The sequence below is a fragment of the Stigmatopora argus genome, chromosome 19, assembly GCF_051989625.1.
Source record: "Stigmatopora argus isolate UIUO_Sarg chromosome 19, RoL_Sarg_1.0, whole genome shotgun sequence".
Taxonomy (NCBI): Eukaryota; Metazoa; Chordata; class Actinopteri; order Syngnathiformes; family Syngnathidae; genus Stigmatopora; species Stigmatopora argus.
In genome coordinates, this window is record NC_135405.1 from 12,407,298 (window position 1) to 12,430,565 (window position 23,268).

Below are 23,268 nucleotides of genomic sequence, written 5' to 3' on the forward strand. Positions count from 1 at the left end.
ATACATGTACATGTATGTATGTATATACATGTACATGTATGTATGTATATACATGTACATGTATGTATGTATATACATGTACATGTATGTATATACATGTACATGTATGTATGTATATACATGTACATGTATGTATGTATATACATGTACATGTATGTATGTATATACATGTACATGTATGTATGTATATACATGTATGTATGTATATACATGTACATGTATGTATGTATATACATGTACATGTATGTATGTATATACATGTACATGTATGTATGTATATACATGTACATGTATGTATGTATATACATGTACATGTATGTATGTATATACATGTACATGTATGTATGTATATACATGTACATGTATGTATGTATATACATGTACATGTATATACATGCACATGTATATACATGCACATGTACATGTATATACATGCACATGTACATGTATATACATGCACATGTACATGTATATACATGCACATGTACATGTATATACATGCACATGTACATGTATATACATGCACATGTACATGTATATACATGCACATGTACATGTATATACATGCACATGTACATGTATATACATGCACATGTACGTATATACATGCACATGTACGTATATACATGCACATGTATGTATATACATGCACATGTATGTATATACATGCACATGTATGTATATACATGCACATGTATGTATATACATGCACATGTATGTATATACATGCACATGTATGTATATACATGCACATGTATGTATATACATGCACATGTATGTATATACATGCACGTGCGCGTGTATATACATACACGCGCACGTGCGTGTATGTATATACACGCACGTGTGTGTATGTATATACATGCACGTACGTACGTACGTGTATGTATATACATACACACACGTGCGTGTATATACATACACGCACGTGTACACGTACGTGTACGTATGTGCGTGTATGTATATACATACACACACATGTGCATGTATATACATACACGCACAGGTGCGTGTATGTACATACATACACATGTGCATGTATATACATGTGCATGTATATACATACATACACATGTGCATGTATATACATACACATGTGCATGTATATACATACATACACATGTGCATGTATATACATACATACACATGTGCATGTATATACATACATACACATACATACACGTGCATGTATATACATACATACACATGTACATGTATGTATATACATGTACATGTATGTATATACATGTGCGTGTATGTATGTATGTATGTACATGTATGTATGTATGTACATGTACATGTATGTATGTACATGTACATGTGTATGTATGTACATGTACATGTGTATGTATGTACATGTACATGTGTATGTATGTACATGTACATGTGTATGTATGTACATGTACATGTGTATACATGTACATGTACGTGTGTACATGTACATGTACATGTGTATACATGTACATGTACATGTATATACATGTACATGTATATACATGTACATGTACATGTATATACATGTACATGTACATGTATATACATGTACATGTATATACATGTACATGTACATGTATATACATGTACATGTACATACATGTACATGTATATACATGTACATGTATATACATGTATATACATGTACATGTATATACATGTACATGTACATGTATACACATGTACATGTACATGTACACACGTACATGTACATGTATACACATGTACATGTACATACATACACATGTACATGTACATACATACACATGTACATGTACATACATACACATGTACATGTACATACATACACATGTACATGTACATACATACATGTACATGTACATACATACATACATGTACATACATACATACATACACGCACATGTATATACATACATGTACATGTATATACATACATGTACATGTATATACATACATGTACATGTATATACATACATGTACATGTATATACATACATGTACATGTATATACATACATGTACATGTATATACATACATACATGTATATACATACATGTATACACATACATACATGTATACACATACATACATGTACATGTATACACATACATACATGTACATGTATACACATACATACATGTACATGTATACACATACATACATGTACATGTATATACATACATACATGTACATACATACATGTACATGTATATACATACATGTACATGTATATACATACATGTACATGTATATACATACATGTACATGTATATACATACATGTACATGTATATACATACATACATACATGTACATGTATATACATACATACATGTACATGTATATACATACATACATGTACATGTATATACATACATGTATATACATACATACATGTACATGTATATACATACATACATGTACATGTATATACATACACATGTATATACATACATACATGTACATACATGTATATACATGTACATGTATGTACACGTACATGTCTGTACACGCACATGTATATACATGCGCGTATAAATAAACGCACAAGCACACATATGCACATGCACGTGTGTGGATATAAACGCACATGCACATTTGTGTGTATATAAACACTCATGCACATGTGGGTGTATATAAACTCACATGTGCGTATATATAAACGCACATGCACACATCCACGTGCGTATATATAAACGCACATGCACACATCCACATGTGTATATAAACACTCATGCACATGCGTGTGTACATACACGCACATGCATACATACGTGCACATGTGGGTGTATATAAACTCACATGCGCGTATATATAAACGCACATGCACACTTATGCGTGTATATAAACGCATATTTACACATTCATGTGCATGCGCGTATATATAAACGCACATGCTCGTGTATGTAAACACATGCACATATATGCACTCACATGCTTACATCTATGCATATGCGCGTGTATATAAACGCACATGCACAAATATATGCACATGCGTGTGTACATACACGACCATGCTTACATAGATGCTCGCATATATGCACATGGTCGTGTACATACACGCAAATGCACACATACTTCAAAATGCGCATGTACATCCACATTCTTTTACAGTACATACAGAGGTACCTACCTTTCCTTTTGAAATTGGTTTTGTAACTTCGTAAAAGCTTCATTCGTTCCAAGGTCCCCAATACTGTGCACTCAAAACCTTTCAAAATGAACAAAGTATCTCAGTTTTGACTGAAATATGTGAGAAACACACAAAAAGATAAGAACATGACACAATAGGCTATTAAAATGAATAACAATCACATGCAAAAACACCTAGCGCTGTGTTGGGTTAGCGTGTCAAGTCTATCAAGACAATTATTATTATTTTAAATACAAGTGTGGAGAGGTACGATTGTTTACTTACCGTGTTTTGGTGGCAGGTGGTGTGGAGGAAACTGGGCGACGCAGCAGGCTCCAAACTGTCCATCCGTCAGCACCTGTCGGGCAACCAATTCAAGGGCCCCCTGTAGAAGACCCCGAGACGACACTCCATGTCTCAAGAGACGCCAAAGCGCCCGCAAGTTTTTTTTTTTTGATACGAGTTCCCCCTAAGCCCTCGTCAGGGGAACTCTCTTCCAATTTTCCTCCTGGAGAACGACGCGAGTCCTTTATTGCGGCAATTAGCTAGCATCAGTTAAGCGCTGCCGCCTCGCCACGTCATACCATAAACCCACGTGAACTATGATTCTTGTTTAGTCATCATTTACAACGTGTTTCGCAAGCGCCGTCCCCGTTTACCGCTCGTCATTAGATGAACTAGGATTGGTTTCTGAAGTGCCAGAAGACAAAGAAGTTGTTGATGTATATTCTGTAAAAAATAAGAATAGGAACACTCCAGTGTTAATCTTATACTATTTTTTTTTCTATTTTACCAGCAATGATAATTAGGGCCATGCTCAGATGAAAAAACACTTTGTTTTTATATAGTATGGGCTCAAGTTATTGTAATATGACATTTGCTTTTGGGGGGAAAACGGCCAGTTATTAAACTAAAGTTGTATTAAATTTAACATTGAGGCAATAAATGATATCTTTACTTTGTTACCCTGTATTACCTTTTTTTTTTTAAAGATTTTTTTGTGTTGGCAATTTTTTTTTAAACAAACCTATTTTTTTCCCTGCGAAGAAAAAGTGTAATTCATAAATTTAAGAACATTTCTATAAACAAAACTAATTTCCATGATTCTTATTTTGGGAAGCGTAAGACTTACCTTTTCTCCAGTAATTTAACCATAACAGTTATTCTTATTTTAAAAACTTAAGGCATTTCAAGGGAAAATATTATATTACAGCATATTACAAAGTGAATAAATTAGCATTACTCCTATATTTTTATGAAATAATTCCCCCATTCTTAAATCTATAACTTCTCACACTACAAAAAAAGTGTTTTTAACATTTGAGCGTGGCACTAATTTGGTCGTTGCTATTCTAGCGTGGTCATTTAGAGCGCAAACGACGCGTTGGCTTTTGTTGTGAATAATATTTGTTACTCCGTGGCTACATTAGGAATATTATTTTTTTTCCGAACCCCCCGACGACGACGAAACGAAGCCGTTTGGATGCTGTGCGCATGCTCGACAATCACGTTCTCAGGTTGGCTCGACGTGGAAAAGCGTCTCCGTTTGCTACGTTACCGGACTTCCTACTTTTTTTTTGGGTTGACTGGATTGAGCCTGTTGACGCGCTGCATGTCCTCTTCCAATTTTTTAGGCTTTTGAAAACGTGCGTCTTGTTAACCGTACCCCCTTTTGAACCTAAGAAAGAAAACAAACTCATCCTGATGTCAAAACGAGAGTATATGCACAAGTCATTCGTCATTACACTTTCAAAATAAAACGTCCAACTGTGCAATTATTATATACACTAGCAATGAGTTTTAGGGCCTCACGCAAAAATAAAAGCGTTACTTGATGAAAACGTCTATTGTAGTCTTGTATAGTCAAATATTTTAAAGTCATTTTTGAGATGCTTTTGTTTTGGAAAAAGGGCTTTTTGTGAAAAATAGAAGTTCTCAATTGTTATTAAAAAAAAATTTTTTTTTTCAATTGTAATTTTATAAAATTATTCTTAGGGTGGCAAAGTTTGTGTCTATACAAGAATTTCTTTTTATGTCTAATTTTGAGATTTTTTCCCCTTAGTTTTAGAATAAAACAACGTATTGCCCCAAATCTTTTAAAGAAAATCTATTTTTATTATTATTTACAATTGCTATTTTTACTTGCCCACGTTCTGTATTAGTAAAAAAAAAGAGGTAATACAACATTTTATCTTAATTTACCTTTAAGAGTGAGCTTGGTTAGCATTATTTAAAAATATCCCTCCACATTAACCCTATTTTGAATTATTGCCCCACTAATTTCATGTAAAAAGTGTCCTTTTTTTCTAGGAAACAATTAGAAGCCATGATTTCTCTTGTAGAAAACTGTATATTAAGACTCGGGCTTGTACGTCACGACGTCCTATTTTGGATTTGGACCCCATTTTTGTTCTAACGACGACGACGCCATCGGCGTTGCGGCCTGCATGACTAACTGTGTTCTTCCCGTGCACTCGAGCGGAGAGTTGGCGGATTAAACCCCGACTAGAAAAGAAATTTAAATAAACGACATTTGCTCCAACTGGTCTAATTTCATTTTTGCGCTTCCACCGCCCACTTGTGGCACCTGCTAAAAGTGAAGGTTTAAGACACGTCAATTTGCTGCCACAAAGGTCTCGTCAAGTGTGACTGGGAAGGTAATTCAAACAATGCAGAGGCAAATCGTCACCAAAAATATTTTTATTGTACAATTTCCTTAGTAATAGGCTTTTGTTAGTCTCACAAATTCGTTTGGAACACAAAATTGCATCATTGAATTAGTGTAAAAATGGTGACGGTGGCACTTTAAGGCTTCACTTACAGACCTGCCAGCCCATTCGTGCTGACTGGGTGCTATTTTTTTTTTTGTAAAAAAAAAAGGCCTGAATATTGTTTACTTTTGGAAATGAATTGAATTCTAAAGTAAGGTACTTCTACCATAGCTATGTACATAAATGCGATTCAACTTCCCAGTAACTGAAATGACCTAAGAAGCACCAAATTGAGGTGGACAACAATGACGGCGGCGGTTTTTGCTTACGATTATCTCATCCAGCCGGTCCGGTTCATGGGCATACCTGGCGGGGGTGGGAGTTGTACCTGCGGCTGGCCTTGAGGAACGGGCGGCGGGTAGCCGAGGACGGGCGGGGGCATGTGCGGCGGCGGGGGGAAGCCGCTGTAGCCCGGGGGAGGATAGCTGGGCGGTGGGTACCCGGTCGGGGGTGGGTGCGTGGGGGGCGGGGCGCTAGGCGGCGGGTAGACGTGGTAGGGCGGCATCGGAGGGGCGTAGGATGGCGGCATGGGGGGCGCGTAGGCCGGCGCTTCCGTCTTCATCATGGATTGGAGGCTCTGGAAGCCCTCGCCCGACATGTACGAGCTGCTGGTGGACATGACGTAGTTGGAGGGTGGAGGCGGCGGGGGCCTGTGGGGAAGGGGTGGGGGCTGGCTGGGCGGGGGTGCGTGGGGGGGAGGCGGGGCCGCTTCGCTAGGGGGTTCCGCTTCGGTGGGTGGGGCCGGAGCGGCCGGTTTGCGCTCTGGAGGGAAATAAAAAAAGATGGATTTTTAAGAAAATGTAGAAGAACTTAAATGTGCACGTGGTGTTATTTGACATACCGGGTGGCGGCTGCGACGTCGGGAGCGGCGGCATGGGACTCTCCAGTCGAGGAATCTTGGCTCCGATTTGCTCTGCGGATCAAACGTAACTCCGTTTCCATCTAATCACGTGATGATCATCAGGCAGGATTTTTCAAAAAGCGCCTTACCTGGGGGCTTGGGCTCTTCCTTGGGGGAGGGCTGCAAAGCAAAACATTCATTTTAGCCGACGGCGGAAAGATCACAAAGTGAGGTCACGGCCCGAGCCACGCCCACGACGCGCTCACGTGTGATCGTTTGAGTTGTCGAGCGGGGCTGCCGCCCTGAGGGGACGTCTTCTTGGTCGCCGTCGGCGGGGGCGGCGCGGGCGCAGAGGACGGTGCCGGAGGCGCCGGGGTCAGGGGGGGCGCCGAGGGCGCACGCTCCTTTTCTTGCATCTGCTGCGGGATGGGCTTGTTGCCGTGCGAGTAAAGGTCCAGGATTTGGTGGCAGATGTCTAAAAAAATTTTAAAAAAATAAGGCAAGGCGTCTGGGTCACCACCTCTGGCGTAAAAATGGAGCGTGTGGGCGCTAACCTTCTAGCAGTTCCACGGGAACATCTTGCACAAATTGCTCCCACCAGCGGCGCGACGACTGCTTGGCGGTCCACTCCTGGATGTCGAATTTGCACAGACGGCCGGCCAGATACATGACGGCCACCGCGATGATCTCGGGCTCCCATTGCAGCGACAACATGGTGCACAGGCTGTAAAGTGGGAGGAGCCACAACCGTGGTTACTGAGGGTCCGCTGGGTAGGGGCGGGGCCTCGCACTCACCTGTCGTTGACGAAGGTCCAAGCCATCTGGAGAACCTTGCACACTTTGTTCTTCTCCCCTTTAACGACAAAAGAAAGCGTAGGGAAATTGTTGAGGGTGAACAGAAAAAGGATTGGCGGCCTTGCCATCCAACCTTTGAGCTGCTTGACGTATCGCAGCAGGAACATGTACGGGTGCTCCACCTGCAAGTCAAACTTGATGGTCTGGAGTAGAATCCGCTCCAAGACCATCACCTCCTCCTGAAACACAAGCATTGTCACCACGTTGGAATTTTTTACACTTTAAAACCCATTGCAAAAAGGAGTTTTTAAGAAGGGAACCTTGGGGTCGTCTCCAAACTGAGCAAACTGAACGTCGTTCAGCAAACTGCGAGCCGTCTTGATGATGTCTTTGCACTTTTTGGGCGTTTCCTCCACTTTGCCGGCAAGGAAGAGACAGCAAGCGCCCGTCACCTAAAAATATCATGTTGACATTTTAGTTCACGGCAAACTTTCTTTGCTTAAAATACTGGGGGATTTTTGCTATATATATAAAAAAGCATTCTTTAATATAGTTTCTTCCACAAAAGAGTAACTTATCCAGAAAAAAAGATAACTGAGGGCAGTTAAAAGTCCTATTTTTTTTTTGGTATGACTATATTTTGGGGTGATAAACTATTTTGTGGGAAAAAAAATAACCAGGAATTTTATTATTATCCATACAGAAAATGTCCGTTAAAATATTTCTGTTTTCTGGAGCAAATCAAACTGTCATTTTTTCAAAGCAAAAAAGATTCAACTTACATATCTGGGAAACTGCTTGAAAGAGTGAAACATGTAGAAGCGGTGAAAGTAAATAATGCCCGTCGCCAGTGTGTCGTAATGTCTGCAAAACGTCAAGGAGATCATCATTGCGGCACATGGACCACACATTTTGCATTCTAGATTTGTCGTCAAAAAGGATACAGCCCGAGTCGGGTCCCCACGTCGAAAATGAAGCGGGCGCCTTCCCTGCGGTAGCGAGCTTCGGTTCCAGGGTCGAGGCCTTCGGATTGAGACGGCGTGTGGGCCAAATCCTTTTTGTCCCAGTACCAGCACGGCTTGATGTGGTCCAACATGGCCTGCGGGCCCGCTGACGAATTTTCCTTGAACTCCTTCATGGGTTGAGGGGACGCCACCGCTGAAGAGGGGCCCGCGATGGCTGCCTGCAGGCACAAAACATCATGCATTATTCTCTTTAGCCACCATTAATAAACAGTACAATAATTCCAAAAATGGCTGAGCTATGAACTGCAATGTCACCATAAAAAAACGTTTCACCCATAACAAGCACCTGCCATCCCTGAATGCTTGACGGTTATTTAACCATTTAATAAAATTATTGAACATGTTGAAACAATCTGTTATGCATTCAAGATGACGTAGCTCTAAACATGAAGTTTGTACATTGAGAACGGTCGACGTCATACCATTATGAATGTACACGAAAGCAGATAGTCGAATTTTTCCCAATAAAAACGACCAGCACTGGCTCTAAAGTGCCAGAAGTTTTTTTGACTATAACGCGCTGGCAAATGAGTTTTAAACTTCCTAGACGGCCATTAGTTATTTGGATTAGGCAGCTATTTCATGTAGTGATTTCCGCGTTGCCGGTTAGCTAGCCATGTAGCATGATCATCCACTTCGACACGGAAAAGCCTCGGATGATAATATTGTTTTGGATGCAAGCATGTAGTTTACAACGCGATCGAATATTACCTTTAACATATAGTCAGTAGTTTGCAAGACCCCGGTGACAATTGTGGTTTGACTCCAAGTACGCGGTTTGGATTAACAAGCGGCATTCATTGTGGTTGGCAAGAGCGCCGCCATTTTGGATAAGACGGATGCTACGTCAATGTGACGTGATTGCGCATAGGTCGACTTCCTCAACGGATTAGAGAGAATATACACAACACTAGATGTCTTCGAGTGTTGCAGCACTGCAGGGACGAACGTTGTCACTTGTCAAAACAGGAACGCTAATCCAGTAACTAAACTACACAAAATATAATATTTTAAACCAGACAATCATAGACACATGATTTTTTTGTCCTACCAACATGACCTGATCTTTCGCAACGCATTTTGTTTTAAAGCTGTCCCAAAATGTGTTGCTATATATTTTTATACTGTGTATTAGTTACAATTATGAACGCTAGATGGAACCATAAAACTACTTGTCAATGTGGGCAAACTGGACGAGATATGTAACACAAAATCAAATTTGACAATTACAGAAAAGAGAAATTTGTGATCAAGTGGTGTCTTATCTAATTGAATGTGACTCCTGACATTTTTTTTAATTATGAGTGGCTATGCCAGGTAAAATACAGAGAATTGAGAATGTTTTTTGCTTCATTTGTGCTGTATCAATTTTCTTAACATATAACAATTTATTTTATGAATCCTATATTTTATTGGCCACCCAGGTATTGTATTTGTAAACAGTCAATCTCACATGATTAGATTATTCTGGGAGTGACGTGAAAACGTTTGATTAAAAATGCATGATGGGAAGAAGGAACGACTACGCAAATTCTTTTGGGAGCATGTTGGCCAAATGGCAACAACTCCCCAAAAATGTAATGACATTGAAATGTAGCTGTTAATATTTCCTTAAACAATTCCAAGTGACATCATGTCAGGACGGGACACTGCCAAGTTCCTCCGTGACACGGCTTGACCCGCCTTCCCTCATCTTCACTTGGCGGGCGCACCTCGGAGACGCACCCGCGGTGAATCATTTAGACCCCCTATTAAAAATGGGGATCTGCATGCATTATAAATTCGGCGCTCGGACAAATCCTCTTAACTAGTGGCAGGAATTGTCAAGATGGAAAAGAAGTAAGAGCGTCGTCTGCTTGTATCGCCCGTAGCAAGGGAGCGTCTCAATGTGTCACTCACATCAACACACACACACATACGGATTCCACAGTAAATCAGCTTATGAATAATATATCTATCTACTTTCTTTATTAATATTAAACATTGCATAATGAAGTGCCGCGATAAAGCGCCTTCAGATGAGTGCAATATTCATATTTGTATGAAGTGGACCTCTCATTGTTTGTGTCATGCTGAGCTTTGACACTCCCAAAATGGGCGCGGCCTTTGACCCCAAGGGTGCCGCATTCCCCTCGTTTTTTTTCTTCCTTTTTCCCAACCCACTTTTGGCTCATGAAAACTGCATTGTGTACTGTTTGTCCTCAAAAGCATTGCCCTATTTTAGGTCACTTTATTTTTCAAAATTTGATTTAAAATTGTTTAAAAATGTAATCATTTTGTTTCTTTAAAAATCATTTTTGGTAATTATATATATATTTTTAAACCTTAGATTAATTTCAATGGACCTGGCCAGCATCGTGTATATTAAAAATGGTCGAAAACATTTAATTTTATAATAATAACATTGTAAAAACATGCCTATTTCAATATATTATCCTCTCGTGTGTGTCTATTTATGACACACTTTGTTACCATAATTTTTACATTTAAATTTTTTTTAGTAGTTTTTTTTCTTACACAATTAAAAAAAATAAAAATTAAATACATTTACTTCCTATAGAGGGTCACTTGCAGATAAATAAAAGTGAAAGCGAGAGCAAACTTTCTTCCAAAACACCCCGCGGTGCGTTCAGGTAGCGAGCGACCCGTCGGGGCATCGCACGGCGTGTCCCCTCGGAGGCAACAATTTGGACTTAAAACATTTCCCGTGTCCACAAAGCGTATTTGTTGGTACGTGTGCCGCCTAAACTGCCTGCGCCCGCAGCCTCCCCCTACAAGCTATAATGGAGACATTGATGTATTATTGAGCGCACCCACGGGTGAGGATCAAGGGAGACGCCAGAGCGTGTGTGAACTCCCATTCGTGTTTTTCTTGAGCATCCGTCAGAGACGCTGGATGCAAAAAGACGAAAATTCCAGCTCAAAGCGCCCTTAAAAAGTTGGACATCGCGTATCAGGCCCCTTACACGGTAAGACGAAGACGACCACGACGTGTGTTGCTTTGATATGTACAAAAAAATATGATGAATAAACACTCACCTCAGAGACATTCACTTGAAAGTTAGCCCCGCCTCTTTAGCTGCAGCATTATGGCCAAACACAAGTAATGTTGACGTGGTAGACACCTGTGAACCAGATGACATTTTGTGAAGTTATGAACCAAATGTCACGTCATAATAAACATAAAAAGTGAATTTTATATGAAATACAAGTTATGGCTAGCTTATTGCTATATAGTAGCTATTGCCATTATGATGCGACTTCATTGAATGCTAATCGGGTCAATAAGGATAAATAAGAAAATACTTTAAAAGTATATACCATATAAGAGAATACAGATAATTAACAAGTAGTCAAGACCACTGCAACAGCACCACCTGTTGGTTTGGAGTCTTTTTTTAAAAATTAAATTGCCAATTGAGATGATTTTCATGCTTATTTGTTGACCAAAATAGTTCTTCCATCTCAATTTTGGCCTTTCCGTCAAATATTTTCAACGGGCGACCTGACGGGCAACGAAGAACTGCAACGAAGAACTGCAACAGCGCCACCTGTTGGTTTGGAGTGTTTTTTTTAAATTGCCAATTGAGATGATTCACATGCTTATTTGTTGACCAAAATAGTTCTTCCATCTCAATTTTGGCCTTTCCGTCAAATATTTTCAACGGGCGACCTGACGGGCAACGAAGAACTGCAACGAAGAACTGCAACAGCGCCACCTGTTGGTTTGGAGTGTTTTTTTTAAATTGCCAATTGAGATGATTCACATGCTTATTTGTTGACCAAAATAGTTCTTCCATCTCAATTTTGGCCTTTCCGTCAAATATTTTCAACGGGCGACCTGACGGGCAACCGCTGCCGTGCCTCCGCCGCCGCATCTGCCGAGGTTACGTCGACTTGAGCCAGAGCCGAGATGACATTTCATTTATATAAATAATTAGTGTCCCTGAAAGTCCCGCAGGCCTGCCCCGCAGCAATCAAACTTCTAATGCTCTTAAAATTGCCGACCATCTTTTATTAATGGCCCGGCGTTAAATGTATCGCCGCCACTGAGAGAAAAAAAAAACGCTTCTTCTTCTTCTTCTTCCTCTTCCTCTGTTCCACCAGGAAATGGTGTCAAACTGTTAAACGGCGCCGTATTATATTGGACAATGTATTTCCACCGCTTTACATCAGGTCGGCGCCGTGAATGATGACGGCTCATTAGCGTCTTTTTAATCGCCCCGGAGCCAACGGAACGTGCGGCGGCAAGCGGGAAATGCTCCGAGAGAGCGTGGGATGCCATTGACGGCGATAGACGTCTGGCCGGAAGGGGCGAAAGAACGAAGGGGGTGCTGAAAAATGAGAGCGAAACTGGTCAATTGCGGTCAAAAGGCTGAAGGTGCGCATGTTTGCTAGTTGGAGGAGGCAAAAGAGGGCGCTGTTGTCTCATAACATGCTAGTTTGTCGTCACGGCATCCAATAGGATGGAGTTGGGGGTGTCATTTAGTGCCATTGACGGACGGGGAACGCTGCCATAATAAGATTAAATAGAAATATATCTGGATGTCGATTCAAACTTTTTAGTTTGTTTATTACTGTGTTTTTTTATACATATCTTTATATCATCATAAATTAAATTGAGACCCTGATAAAGAAAAGCAGTGTTCAAAGTGTAAGATTTACTTTACTCAAATTCTTATTTAAAAAAATCCAGGTGAATCCATTTTATATGTATTAATTTTAAAAAACGGTTTAAAAATATGACATCTATTTTTTTTAAATTTGTTTTTTTTGAAGAAAAGGGACTTCAGCCAAAATAACTATTTTTAACATAAACTAATTTCCCCCCCAAATCAACATTTTAGTTATCCGACTTTAAATTAAACTGTAAACATTCACATGCCCCGCCCACTCAACACAAATCGAACATCTAACATCGTCAGTGCCACCTCCATAATATCAAAATTATTTTACTAATAATTCTAAAAAAAAACAAAAAAACTCATAACAATCCTCCCCCTCCAATTCCAACAGCCCCCCCTATTGGTCTGGCATGCATTCACCCCCTCCAAAAACAAATCCCCATCAATTATCTAACACAGCCCCACTTCCATCAAAAATAACAACAGCCCCCCCTTACAATAAGGCTGGTTTTAAACAGCCCCGGGACTCGGCCCCAATTGATCCGGCCCTGCCAGCCAGCCAGCCTATCTCGGACCCCCCCTCCCTAACGCACAAAAGGGGTCGTCCTCTTAAACAAGACCCAACAGGGAAAGCAGGAGGAAACATTTGGACTCTCTTGTTGGACAAGGAGGAGGAAGAAGAGGAGGAGGTGTCTTGTCTGCCCTCTCTCTCTCTCTCTCTCTACTACTCTCACTCTCTCTCTATTTCTCTCTCTCTCTCGCTCGCTCTCCATCAGCGACTCTCCAGCCACGGGAGCCAAGAGTTGCCGTTCCACGCGCCGATGCCAAAACGCACACAAGGAGCCGGTGCCAAAGGGTCATTTTTCTTAAAGCGCAGCGAAAACAAGAGGAAGGCATTCTCACTCCTCGCTTGCAAGGGGATCCTAAATGAACACTGACCTCCTCCCCATCGCAGGATTTTGCATCTTTTTTTCTTCCTTTTCTGCCTCTTTTTCCTTTTTTTTCTTGCATTGTGGCACGTCCAGGTGTTTTCTTTTGGACAGCGTGCGCCCGCGCACACGCACATTCGGCAAACTTGAGGCATTTCCCAGGAAAGCCAGCCAATTGGTAGACATCAAAATTTGAAAGCAGCCCCTAGAAAAAACAAACAAAAAAAAGAAAGAGGAGGAGTAAGAGTTCCGTGCGTTCGAGAGACACCGCGGAGCGACACGACGGTGCGAGCCGACTCCAAGTGCCGTTCACCGGGCGATGCCAGAGTAAATGCCGGGGCGATGTCCCGCCGCAAGCAGGTGAACCCGCAGCACTTGTCGTTGAGCCACCGGGAGACGGCAGCAGGTGAGATGCACTTCTCGTCACGCTTTTTTTGCGGCCAAAAATCTACCTCACTTCACCTTTTCCGTTAAAAACAAAACAAAAAAAAACAACAACCTGACAAACGTTTGAAAGCGACTGTCTGTTTTTAACAAAAAATTCCAAAGTGGTGAACAATTAGTCATCATTTCCGAGCAACACAAACCGGTTTTTGTCTCTTCTGTTCTGACCCAGCTTTATTACTACAATTGTGTCAAACAGAAGAATTACCTTTTTGTCATTTTTTTGTTTTTTTAATCGCGTGCATCGCACGTGCAGGCTGCCTTCTTATTGTAATCGCACACATACACACACACGCACACACACATTGTTCTCCAAAGTTTGTTTAAACAGAAGAAATCGTGCGTGACGAGATAACAACTTTTTTTGCTCATTTGATTTCTTAAAAGAATTTATCTTGTCACGGACGTTTGCCATGACACACACTTATCTATTTGCCGTATGGCAAAAAAAAAAAAGATTAAAAGTGTCCTCTAATCCAAATCCTAATATCAATTTGAACCTTCATCTTCTCCGTGCCGCCGCTCGATCCAATTTGATAGCCGAGGCCTAATCGCGCTAATTCAATGCACACCAGCTCATGATGTAATCTGTGCCCAACGTCTTCTCATGTGTGTGTGTGTGTGTGTTACAAATTATTGATCCTCATCACTTAGCGAAACAACCGACAAGCTCTATTATCATACCCACTTTTTTTTTAATATTATTACTCTAATCGTCCAGACGCAGTGGACATTTTGCATTATTTTAATTAGTCCGCTTGATTGACGTGTAGACAATTAATTTTACAGTGTAAAGGCGCAAAAAAAAAAACAGTTTGACCTCAGGGTGTGTGCTATTGTGTGTGTTTTTTTTGTGTTATATTTACTTGCATTATGAGAGACTAAAAAAAAAAAAAGTTTGCATATTTTCATTTGTCTGCTGCAGGGGCAAATTTGGCGTAACTGTTAAATATTTCCCACCCCCGCTCGCAGCCATGGGTCACTTTGTTTGACGTTTTTTTTTCTTTTTTGCATAACACACACACACACACACACACACACACACCTGCTTTTGAACTTGATCTAGGTGTCAAGAAGCGTCTGGCTGATTGGGAGAACAGGATGGTTGGCCGTGCGAAATAGAAGGGCCTCATTCTGGTCTTACCTGTTCTTACTCGCCTCACTTACGCGGCGTGCGTGTGTGTGCGTGTGTGTGTGTGCGCGGAGAAGTCATCGTGTTTGTCTTGTTTACTCGCCAGCGTCGGATAAAAAAAGATGAGGCCAATGTTGATCACGCGGTGGGAAAAAAAAGACTTTTGTATTGCTTACATGTTGCTTTAGAACTAATAAATGCGTTAAGATTAACTATATAAAGTATAAGTGTGTGTGTGTGTGTTGAGCGGAAGCGTCAATATCGACCCCAGCAGGGTGCAAAGTTACACCGAACATTAAAAAAATGCACTGTGTAAGAATAGTTTTCATTCGTTTTGTGTTTTATGTGTTGTCAAAAACATTGAGATGGAAAAAATGAAGTTTTATAGTAATTTTGGTTCAATTTTGTTCTGGAAGTAACGATAGTGGCATTAAAAAAATGCTTAAAAATTAAAAATACATGTGAGAAGTGTGTGTGTGTGTGGAGTTTGAATGTTAGCCCGATGTGCCAGCCCACCTCAACAATTTGAATTTGGACGGATAGACACACCTCCAGTTTTATTTGATGGGTTGCAAGTGTGTTTGTGTGTGTGTGTGTGTGTGTGTGTGGGAAGGGGGGGGTACATGAGTGTAATCTATATAATAGAGGGGAACTCACAAAAGGTTTCACGCACTTAAAGTCATGCAAAAATCACTCCATTTTGCAGTTATCATAGGAATTAATACGCACTGATTGACCTTAGTTTCTTTACATGTCACGTTAACGTCATTAAGTCTCTAAATCTTGGGTGTCCAGGTCATTATTTGACGCGTGTCACATCGTGGTTATGATTTATTTCCGCAAAATCATAAAAATGTATGAACATATCATCACGTTATATTTCGTTGCGTGGACGGAAAGGTTTGTTTGGGATGTGGAATGTAAATCTGGACTGAGTTTTTTGGGGGTGTAAAATCTAGCTTTCATTTTTAAGAATGGCATTTTTTTTATGTAACGCAAAATTATTTTTAAGAAAATGGTTATTGTAGCCGAACATGTAGCAAAATAATAGCGATTAAATCATGTTTTAGATAATGTGACGTTTGTTTCTATGACAAGCTCATATTGGCAACAATTATGAATATGAATATGCCAAGAATGGGATTGAGATATAAGTTTTGACCCAAAAATATGAGATTTGGGTCACTTTACATGAAAATTATTATTTTGTGTCATTCTCAATCAAGACGCTTTTTTTAACATTGTCGTTTGAGGTAGTTTTTACTCACATTCTTTGTTTGTTATTTGATATTTTTGAAAATTGTTAATTTTGTTTTAGTTCATTTAAAAAAGTCATTGGCTGTCACTGATTGCAGCAGACGTCCAATCCATTTTTACTAGGAGGTCTGGCAAAAATTTGGTTCATGTTTGAAATTCTTTCCAAAACTCCATTTTTAAGGGTCAGGGTTTTTCAAACTATTTTTTTCATCCTATTTTTTTTTTTATAAACTGACTGGCTGCCATTGACTACATAATAAGGTCAAATATTTTGCGTGAAAAAAACAGTCATGATTCCATTGGCGGTGATAGATGTCCAATTTGACTGCCAGTCATTCCTGCCAATTTAATTGGTGATTTCTGATAGTTAAGTTGGAATGAATTGGACATTCATTGGCGCCATTGGCAGCCAGTGAGATGAAAACCAAAATCCTTTACAATTGGAGGACTGGCTTGCAGTCAAAATGGATTGGACCTCCATTGGCGCCAATGGCAACCTGCCAGGTTAAGCTTAATTTAGCTCATTTTTGCTAAATAGCACCAAAAACTAGCATTTACGTTTCAGTCCATAAGATTGCCAAATTTTTTGGGGGGTCGAACGTGTGGCAGGTTGGTCGCGGGCCCGTTTGTATTTACGTTCAGACAACAACAACAAAAAAAACTTACCTCAACTTTGGACTTGAGCTTATCACTGTGGGCTGTTTCCTTAAGGTGGATGACTCCAGGTCTCCGGCGTTAAACCTCCACCTCGGGCTGGAGGAAGGAGCAGACATTTGATTAAGTCAACAGCACTTCTTGGCTACCTATTTTTTTTTTTTAAAGGGAAATACGTTTAAAAAAAAAAAGGGACAGCGCGACTTGGGGTGTCAACTGTCACGCGGGTGTCCGCTTACGCCAGGAATGGCCGCAGGTGGCTGGCCACACAAAAAAAATCGGAATGTTTTTCTGCCAAAAAATGGGATATCGGGGAATGAGCCATATTTTTTACGTCTTATAGAGAGGATTTATTGGGCTTCTTTCATATTCAGCGGTGGGTTTCAAGTTGTTTAACTTCAGTAGACGTCAGTGGGAGGGGGTGACTTTGAGAAACATACACACACCCACACATATATACATATAATATATATTAGATTATATATATACATAAACATATATATATATACATATGTATATATGTATGTATATATATATATATATATATATATATATATATATATATATATATATACATAAACATATATATACATATGTATATATGTATATATATATACATAAACATATATATATACATATGTATATATATGAATATGTATATGTATGTATATGTATGTGTATGTATGTGTATGTATATGTATATGTATATGTATATGTATATATATATATATATATACATATATATACACACATATACATATACATACATATATATACATATATACATACATATACACATATATATATATACACACATATATACACATACATATATACATATATATATATACACATATATACATATATATATACACATATATATATACACACACATATATATATATATATACACATACATATATATACACACACACACAGCAACACAACACCACAATTGTCCCCATAATTTTTGCTAACACAAGGACCACCCGCCTGTTAACGTGCTCATCAACTCACCCCAACATAGCTCCAAGAAGCCCACCATTTATGCGTCCATTCTAGAAACCCGCCATTTTGAACAAAATCTCCCCAATATTTGTGTTCGTACCCACAATTCCACCATCTAGCTAGCATCATAACGTCATTACGCAAAACTGACAGCGGCAAAATATTACTCGTTACATATTGCGGCCTTATTTCCGCCCCCCGCCCCCCCCCCCGCCCCATATAAGGTGCGAACTTGAGCGTAAGCTTCTTGACAAATGGCGTCACATATAGCGGATGCGCCTTTCCTTGATCTGAACGACACTCCCCCCTCTTCTTTATTTACACCATATGGCGTTACTCTCTCACAAACACACACACAAATGTACGTCCACACAAACGGAGTAAGCAAGCAGACGACGAGCTCGGAGGCGTTGATTGGCTCTCGATTGGCTGTCGGCCATTTCACTTTGTTCCTTCATTTGGCTTGAATATTTTAGCGGCGTCAGCCGAGCACATCTGATGAATTTTGTACGCCGCGCTCGCTCGCTCGCTCGCTATCTTATCGCGCTAAAGTTTTGTCAAACGTTGATCGGAGGGCTCCGCCGCCAATCCCCGCCGCCATTTCCCGCGGAGGCGGCGAAGGCTAAAGTGAGGTCGCTTGTCGTTTGAATTTTTGATTGCCGCCATCTGCGATGCCGTCGTCGTTCGTTCCCGATGGGAGACGCGATCACCCACCCAAACGAACCGACCCCCCCACACACTACTTAGCAACACCACCGCGCCTGGGGGGGGGGGGGGGGGGGGGGGGGTAAAAAATAAATAAATTTAAGAACGTGAAAAACCCAACAGACACAAAATTCTAATCTAATGCTTCTAATAAAATTGGAAATAGCTCCCATAGAATAAACCCAAATTTTGAATACAAACAAAAATCCCTCCAAGAAAAATGAAGTCAATTTTAAAATTTCAAAAGACACGAGAAAAAAAAATGAAAAAATGGGGGAAAAAACACACTAAGAAATAAACTGACAAAAAAGACAAAAAAATGCTTTCACACTGAATAAAATAATTTAAAAAAGAAAATAATGGAGAAAAAAAGAAAATAAAAATCACACTCAATAAGAAATAAATGACAAAAAATGCTTTCACACTAAATAAAATAATTACAAAAAGAAAACAATCGAGAAAAAAAGAAAAAAAATCTCACTCAATAAGAAATAAACTGACAAAAAACGCTTTGACACTGAATAAAATAATTTAAAAAAAGAAAACAATAGAGAAAAAAAGAAAAAAAATCCCACTCAATAAGAAATAAACTGACAAAAAAATGCTTTCACACTGAATAAAAGAATTTAAAAAAAGAAAACAACAGAGAAAAAAAATATAAAAAATCCCACTCAATAAGAAATAAACTGACAAAAAAGGTATCACATAATTTTTAAAAAAAGCCAATAGTGGCTACAAAACCTAAACGTGAATCCATCCAGTAGTTGTCAATTTTTCAGAACCAAATAAACAAACCCCTCCCCTTCCCCCCGTACTTACGTTGTCTCTTTTAGCCGAGAAAAACGCAAACAGAGACGAGCGCGAATGTGGGCGGGCGCAATATTCCCTTTCCCTAAAATTCCACCGAGCGACAGACCTGGCTGGGAATTGAAGTCAGCCAGGCATCGTTTACATCAGCCGGGCCGCCATCATTAGCCTTTTTTTATGGCATTTATTAAAGGGTGCGGATGTAAGCTCGCAAAACGCCCCCTCCAGCTCGCTTTGAACAACAACGCCAGCTTTTAAACGAGATTCGGAAATTTCTTTCACCCGATCGCGAATTAGCCAAGGAGTTAAAGCCGCAGTGCTGCTGTTGGCAGATAGGAGGCGCTCTAAAGCCTCCCTAATATATGAGAAATGTATCAAGTAGTGCTGCAACCGAAAACTATACAGTGTAAACAGAAGCAGAACATTTGTATACATTATTTTACCAAAACAAGTCAAAATGGTAGTCAATAAGAGCTTTGTAAGGGTAAAATAAAATTAAAAAAATATATAAACAGCACAATATCATTAATAATAGATTCATTAATGTGAATATTTGAGCAAACTATGTTGTATGTGATCTAAGGAAGTTATAGGTGCGGCCATTTTGAATTGTCTTGGATGCCTGATTGGTTCAAGATCGAAACATACATGGATTCCAATTTGGGCATCACCTATTGGTCAAAATGTGCATTACAAGAAGGGGTCTATTATAGTGATTTTATTTTAGATAAGAGTGATTTGAACCTTTTTTTTTTTTTTTTTTTTTTTAGAATTTGACAGTTAAAAGTTTCGCATTGTGTAGCAGTTAATCATATAAAACTCATGCGTATATTCTTTATCCTCTCACAAAAGTGACTCATTATCCAGTCGACAAGTAAATAGGGTTCTACCTTGGTATCTTCATGACGATGATGATTTAAGATATTTGAGTGTCATGAAATGAATAAAACCTGCAAAATAATTTTTGTAATGTAAGAGGGAAAATGTGAAGGTTATGAAAATTGAAAATTTGTATATATTAGACAGAAATATGTGACCTTTGTATGCAAGTACATTTGAGTAGAAGCTAATCAAAGACAACGTAGTACTTTACTCGGGCTGCTTTAAATTAGCAACCTTGTATGTTTTCACATTTTAGGACTCTATTTTACTCAAGGCAAAATTGAGAATCGCAAAAAAATTGGCACTTTTAAAATAGATAAAAACACTACAACTACGATTAGCATATCACTGGATCACATTTTGAAAAAAATAATTTAAAACTGCTTGAAATGGAACTCATTTTACTCACTGACTTGCAATTGTGTATATTTACCCAAAAAATGTAGACCACATTATGGACTAAAAATATATATGACCAAAAATAGTAGCCTAAATTTTGGTATCTTTTTGTTTTCAAGTAATTTTAATAATCTGAAGCTGAAATACCAGTTTTAATTCTTTTACTTTAGTCAAATTTAGGAGTGTCAGACCAAATCATTTAATAACAATAGTTCAACATTAGTAATCACACACCAAAACAAAATACTACATTAATACATTGAAAGTTGTGTACGTACTGCAATCTTTTATGTTTCAGAGCCAAAGTGAATCTTTGAAAGTTTGTCGTTTTATAGCCTAAAAAAAGTATTTTTGGGGGGAAATTGTATCATTTTCTTATGTACACGTAAAACTATTTTATTAAATTGAGAGTACATTTTTTGGGGGGTTTGAAGTACTTTTTTTAACCGATCTCAAATCGATGCCACTACTACTGTCACGGTTTGTCTCGTTTATCTATTTATTATATAAAAAAACCTTTGGCAATAACGCTAAGGCTGACGGAATATTTCAAGATTCTTGCTAACGCGGATCACGTGTGGGCCGACGCCATCACGCCACCTGTCCCATCATCCCGGCCGCAAATAGCAACACGCCTTGTTGTTAGCTCGGCGATTTGCTTCTAATATACGTCGCGCGAGCTCACGCGCAATATGGCCGCCGCCGCTTGCATCTATTAGCGTGTTTTTGGTGAATTCCGGCCACAAGCTGTGTGATCCGCAGGTAAATACGCGTTTGTGTTCCTCCGCCGCCGCCAAAGATGATGAGATGGAAATGATCTGGCGCCGCGCCAGCCTTCCGTGTCAGGAGTGGAACGGCGGGGGGAGGTTGCGGGGAGGGGTTTAAAAAAAAAAAATGGCGGAATGAATAGCAAAACATTTGGGGAAAATTGGGGGAAGGAAAAACGGTGCGCGACGGGAAGTTTGGAGGAGGAACGGCGCTCTGACGGTTTTGAGACGAGAGATAAGGCAGTTTAGGATCTTGCCGCTGATAACATACCCACACACCCACCCACACACACACACACCGTCGTTATCTTAGCCCTGGCAATTATTAGGGGTGTCATGTTTGGAGAGAAGCGAGATGGAGCTTGGAGGAAAGAGGGGGTGGGAGGGCCAACATTTACCCCAGGCACGGGAGCCTCTCCCTGGGCCCGAGATGCCCCGACTCCCCCCCTCCCGTCCGTCCGACCTGGAGCTTCTTGACAGCTTCCGGCTGGGGGGGCGGAAAAGGCCACTATTTTCCAGGTGGTCCTTCCGGGATTCGCGCTAAGTCGAGGGACCGAGTCGACGCCGACGGGGTGTGTGTGCGCACATGTGTGTGTATGTGTGTGTATGTGTGTGTAATGGTTATTAATGACCGTGTCAGATGTGTGAAGAATGAGATTTACTCTGGTAACAGGACCTCTATAGATTTTACGTCTGCGGAGAACACGGCGCTTGACTCACCTGCGCGTGCACACATTGTTTTTTTTTTGGTGTGTGTGTGTGTGTTTGGCACACACACGCGCTACACAGGATGGATGCGGCCTTGTCGCACGATTGACGGCTCTGCAAAAGATGTGAAGGGCGTCGGCGGAAACTCAGCGTGAGATGAAGAGCTTCCTGGCCACAGGGGCTAGCAGAACACACACGAAACGCGGGTGTTCTAGGGGTACCGCCCACGCCGAGGTGGGCTAGATAAGTTGTTAGCTGGCTTCATTGTTTTGGGAAGAGGATGTCGTGCGCCGGGGAGCGGTCGCCGCTATCGGGTCTCTAATGGCCGCAAATTTGGTGCGTGGATGAAAGTGAAATATGGCGAGAATAAAAGCAGGGAGGCTTACGTATTTTAATTTTCGATCGTTGATTA

At 40.1% G+C, this 23,268-nt stretch overlaps 3 protein-coding genes across 10 annotated transcripts in view; 2 read left to right on the top strand and 1 right to left on the bottom strand.

Moving 5' to 3' along the window:
• The window catches only part of ccdc85cb (coiled-coil domain containing 85C, b), a 50,117-nt gene extending 44,468 nt beyond the window's left edge, over positions 1-5,649 (top strand). For all 4 annotated transcript variants that reach the window (XM_077586673.1, XM_077586676.1, XM_077586674.1 and 1 more), the window contains one exon: positions 3,409-5,649. In XM_077586673.1, the coding sequence (XP_077442799.1) occupies positions 3,409-3,498 (90 nt within the window). In that variant the 3' untranslated portion in view covers positions 3,499-5,649. The remainder of the gene's footprint in view (positions 1-3,408) is intronic.
• Positions 5,650-5,791: 142 nt separating this feature from the next.
• On the bottom strand, positions 5,792-17,716 carry ccnk (cyclin K). Of its 5 annotated transcripts, XM_077586667.1 has the most exons (14): positions 17,593-17,681; positions 14,407-14,555; positions 14,104-14,298; positions 11,579-11,664; positions 8,459-8,697; positions 8,297-8,378; positions 7,835-7,966; positions 7,648-7,753; positions 7,515-7,572; positions 7,274-7,443; positions 6,986-7,194; positions 6,869-6,899; positions 6,720-6,791; positions 5,792-6,640 (listed from the first exon to the last, which is right to left on the bottom strand). In XM_077586667.1, the coding sequence occupies exons 5-14, from the start codon at positions 8,650-8,652 to the stop codon at positions 6,150-6,152; spliced, it is 1,545 nt and encodes a 514-aa protein (XP_077442793.1). In that variant the 5' UTR covers positions 8,653-8,697; positions 11,579-11,664; positions 14,104-14,298; positions 14,407-14,555; positions 17,593-17,681; the 3' UTR covers positions 5,792-6,149. The 5 variants fall into 5 exon arrangements, with proteins under 5 accessions (XP_077442793.1, XP_077442794.1, XP_077442792.1 ...); XM_077586668.1 differs by lacking the exon at positions 14,407-14,555 and having other exon boundaries at positions 17,593-17,716; XM_077586666.1 differs by lacking the exon at positions 17,593-17,681 and having other exon boundaries at positions 14,104-14,839.
• Positions 13,946-23,268, top strand: part of bcl11bb (BCL11 transcription factor B b) — a 33,275-nt gene continuing 23,952 nt past the window's right edge. The window contains exon 1 of the mRNA XM_077586657.1: positions 13,946-14,499. Within this exon, the coding sequence (XP_077442783.1) occupies positions 14,436-14,499 (64 nt within the window). The 5' untranslated portion in view covers positions 13,946-14,435. The remainder of the gene's footprint in view (positions 14,500-23,268) is intronic.